Here is a 4,455-nt window from a genome sequence, read left to right on the forward strand (position 1 = left end):
TTGAGCAGATGATTGCTTGGCAGCGTGCGGATGAACGGAAAAGGGAGGTCACCGGAGGGAAAGCCGGAAAACTTCAAAGACGTTTATTGGAGGCCACAGAAAAGTGGTTCTGATACCATGTTAAATATATTAGATAATATATTAGAAGCGGACGAAAGAGAGAGAAGAGAGAGAGAGCAGAAGCATATAGGACTGCATCTCTTCTATTATGATTGTGTTGATAATAAATACAAATGCCTCTATTTATAGAGAGGCAAGTAACCTAATAAACTAAGAAAATGTAAACTTAGTAGACTAAGGAAATGTAAACCTACTAGACTAATAATACCTAATAAAGTAAATAACACTTCCATAATATTCTTAACAAATTTAAATCAAAGTTGATTCATTTTCTTTTTTCATCCGACCCATCGCTATTTTGGAGCCAAGATCTGAATGGAACTCTACAAGGAGGCAGGTAAGCAGGGGGTTGACGGATGCTTGTTTCAGCGGTGTCTCCATTTTTAACTATAAAAGCAGCATCCATCCCCCAAGTCAAATGTCGCTCCATATGACAATGCCAAAACCACACACCTGACAAATATATTCACAATAAAAAGACCACATAGTTAGATGAAATCATCGAGTTTTGATTAAATTAATAATACTAACAAAGACAAGGACAACAATTATGACAGTAAAAGTTTAAACGTACCAGGATTGTTTGCTAGAAATCTGATGGCAAGCCATCCATTCCTAGGAACTCCAAAGGTATTGACTTCAGGTGGATCAACTAAATTAAATCCTTTTGGGTCGGTTTTGTTGTCAAAATTCCCAGAACTTGTTCCAACCACAAAGAAGCTATACCCATGCAAATGCATGGGGTGATTTGCCGCACCTCCCACCACATTGGTACCTTGAAAAACTATCTCAACTGCTTCGTTATAATTCAACACTTTCACCTTAGTGCCTTGCTCTGTTAATGCAATATTAGCTGGAATGTTGTCACTTGTAAAGTTATAATAAGAAAGGGGGTTGTCTGGGAAATCTGTGGTATAAACCCCACTAATGTTCCTGCACGAAATGATCCAATTTAATATTATTTTCATCATATATGATAGCAGGATACTCTGTTTCTATAGAATCTGTGTTGAAAACCTATTCGAAATTATGTGTCAATCAAGCTAGTTAATAAATAATAACGTACAATGGGATGATAATATTGCATGATATCTTAGCAAATGCATATATACTTCGTTCTTCGCAAAAACGAGACAATTTTTAATGAAAAAGTCGAAGAGAGAAAGAGGGAAAACCTGTAGTACGCGAGCAGTACATCAGTACTAGGATTAACCCAACTTATGTTATTCGCGCTTGTAGCGAATACCTTGCCATCTTCTGTCGCTGAACATGTAGTGTCTCGACAGGGCATGTCGTTCAGTGAAAGCGTAATATACATTCTGGTAGTGATGTTTAAGGGGACGTTTGCCGGGTGGTCTTCCCTTGCTAAGCTCCGAATACGATTTGTAAAACTTAAGACAGCTTGTAAATCCTTGTAAAAAGGAAGAGTGCTTGGAAACAAAGGAGATGATTGGAAAGAATAGTTGCCTTCGTATTGGAGGATCGCTGTGGCATTGACGTGATCGAAGTTTAGAATAGCGGGATCTTGGCTCCAGAATTGTAGAGCAGCCATGTAATAGTGCCCAAGAGATTGATTTGTTGTGAGTAAAATATCCATTGTTTGTCCCGGGCAATTAGTTACAACTGGTTTGATATAGTGCCCATCCATTCCGACAACAGTGAGATTGTGTCGGGCAATTGCAAAGAAGAGTTCTGCGCTCACAACTGCGTTGATTACACGAAGAAGATAGGTCTTGCCGTAGCTAACCATCCAACGATATGATGTTTCTGCAACATTTATAAGAATATTGTTGCGCGCATATTTTTTTTTTTTTTCTGTATAATTAACAAAATGGTCAAACAGGGCACCCGTGAGTTCAGGAATCCAACATATGCAAACATACCATTGGAGCAGGCACAAAAATCTCCAGGTTCACCGTTGATGGTGTAAGCAATTGAATGTGGCAAGTCATCACCAGTTTGTAGGTCCTCATCAACCAACATGTTTAAATCTCCACTGTACCAGGACCCTGCAGGTTCATCGAAAATGAATTAGATGTAGGTTAATATAATTAATATTATTCATTTAAATTCAACACCTATATAATTGTTTTGGAAAAAATAATCCTATATTTCATCCACGGATTAAATTCATTGTGTTCAATATCACTTCGTTCATGGGACAGTACATGCATGATGGGTAGATCATATTGTAAAAGATCCACAATTGCAGAGACATTTTGACAAAACATGCATGTTGCAAAAGAGAATTTATATGCATGGGCTAAAGCTTCTCCCCGGCTTGTTGTGATCACTTGTTTTTTTTCTCTATCTCTCCCTGAACTTTTTCTTCTTCACTGGATCGGTGTAGTACAAATGGTGTTATGATCTAAGAAAGTGCTAGCTACATCTATACAATCACTTTAAAATTACTAGTCAATTTTTAATTGGAGCTATTTAAAATCATTTATAAAGTTCAATCTTATTTAATAAGAAAACTTATGTGGGACTTGGTATTCATTAACACCTTTATAATTTACTCACCAAGTGTCAGCAATCTACCCATCCAATTTGAGACCAACTTTCTAGGGTATCACAATCTCCTCTATTACTAAATCCTTGAAGTCCTTTTCAAGACTTGTATCATGTAGTGCTAGCTTAGAGTCACATGGTGTTACCAAGTTTGATATGATACTTTTTGTAACGCATAGGAAAAGCACTAATCTTATCTTCACTAATCATATTGCTATATCAGTCCAAATAGACAAGTCAAGACGAATTAGAGCTCCATATATATAATCACTTATAAAAATAGTCTCACATAGTAATAAATGAATGAGGGACTTTGTAACATCCCGATATTTCTCTTCTTTTATCTTGTAGATAAACACGAATGTTACGCTGAAATAATCTCATATAGCAGAAAAACTGTAATTATCAATACAAAAAAACACTGTTAAAATACTTTTCTTTATACAAAAATACCCAAAGCTATGTCGTACAAGGCATTTATACAAATCTATCCGATAGTCTAAACTCTAGACAAAACTTAACCAACTTGGAATCTCTGTACATCTCAATATGAATCTCTAATCACAACTGCATAATTACCTTGATTTTCCATTCCTGCAAGCACTACAAAAAACTGTGAAGTAGTGAGTCAATTGATTTCCGACAATATAAATCATTGTTGAATCATATATAGCAAAATGCTAGACAAGTTATAAAACTACAAAAATCCGTATTATTGGATATCAATATCATACTCAGTAAGTAAGAATACTTACAGTGGATTACATGAATGGATCATCAAAGGTAATTACTTGAAACCCGTTTTGCGGCAGTTGGTCCATACCCATAACAATCCCTTCACTGACTTTCTCTCTCTCTCTCTCTCTCTCTCTCGCCTAAACTCTCTTTCTTCCTCTTTAGCTCTCTGTCTTAAATTTCCATCTCACTCTCGGTTTCTCTTGTGTTCTTTCTTTCTTGTAGCGCTTGGTCTCGCCCTTTCTCTCTCTGTTCTGAGTAAACACTCTTAGAAAGAAGAAAGACCGAGTAAAAAGCGGAAGAAGGAAGAATATATGCAAGAGATGGGAGAGGAGATGAGTGGTGAAAATTCTGAAGGAGAAGAGCTCTATTTATAGGAGAAAATCAGACACTATTCTACCGTCAATTTACAATTATACCCTCATTTTACTATTTCACCAACCCTATACTATTTCACCAACCCTATACTATTCTACCAACCCTATACTATTCTACCAACCCTATACTATTCTACCTACTCTATACTATTCTACCTTCTTATTCTACCATCCTTATACCTACCATTTACTATCCTATTATTTCACCAATTACCATTCATACAATATCATAAATTTCTCAAGAATTAATATCATTGCCTAATATGAATATTAATATAATCATAGCATCAAATTAATATCTCTAAAATAAGACTTTAAAAATCTGAGGTGCTACAATCTTCCCTCCTTATTAGAATTTCGTCCTCGAAATTAAAGCCCATAAATTACCACCTATCTTCAAATTGAGCAACCCAAATTAAAAACAAATCATACTTGAACCATAACTTACTCAAGTTACTATAAAAAATTTTTTAAATTCAATCTGTTCATAAATAAATATCATAACATATTCCATACCCAGGCGATGTGAGACTCTACAAGCACTCTTCTTGGGCACCAGTGTCACCGTTGGCAATCCTCAGGGAATTTCTTCATTCTCGGCCCTTAACTTTTGGCTCTTATACATTTCATTGTGTCTTAACTGACACCATTATAACATAACCCACTTTTGGCATCACCAACGTGTGTCCACTAGCAACCCTCATAGGCTTGT

The 4,455-nt window shown here is 36.0% G+C and overlaps 1 protein-coding gene across 1 annotated transcript in view; it reads right to left on the reverse strand.

Moving 5' to 3' along the window:
* Positions 1-385: 385 nt before the first annotated feature.
* Positions 386-4,455, reverse strand: part of LOC132184018 (laccase-14-like) — a 9,598-nt gene continuing 5,528 nt past the window's right edge. The window contains exons 5-7 of the mRNA XM_059597499.1: positions 1,296-1,887; positions 695-1,053; positions 386-573 (exon numbers count right to left, since the gene is read on the reverse strand). Of these exons, the coding sequence (XP_059453482.1) occupies positions 386-573; positions 695-1,053; positions 1,296-1,887 (1,139 nt within the window). The remainder of the gene's footprint in view (positions 574-694; positions 1,054-1,295; positions 1,888-4,455) is intronic.

The sequence above is a fragment of the Corylus avellana genome, chromosome ca6, assembly GCF_901000735.1.
Source record: "Corylus avellana chromosome ca6, CavTom2PMs-1.0".
Classification (NCBI taxonomy): Eukaryota; Viridiplantae; Streptophyta; class Magnoliopsida; order Fagales; family Betulaceae; genus Corylus; species Corylus avellana.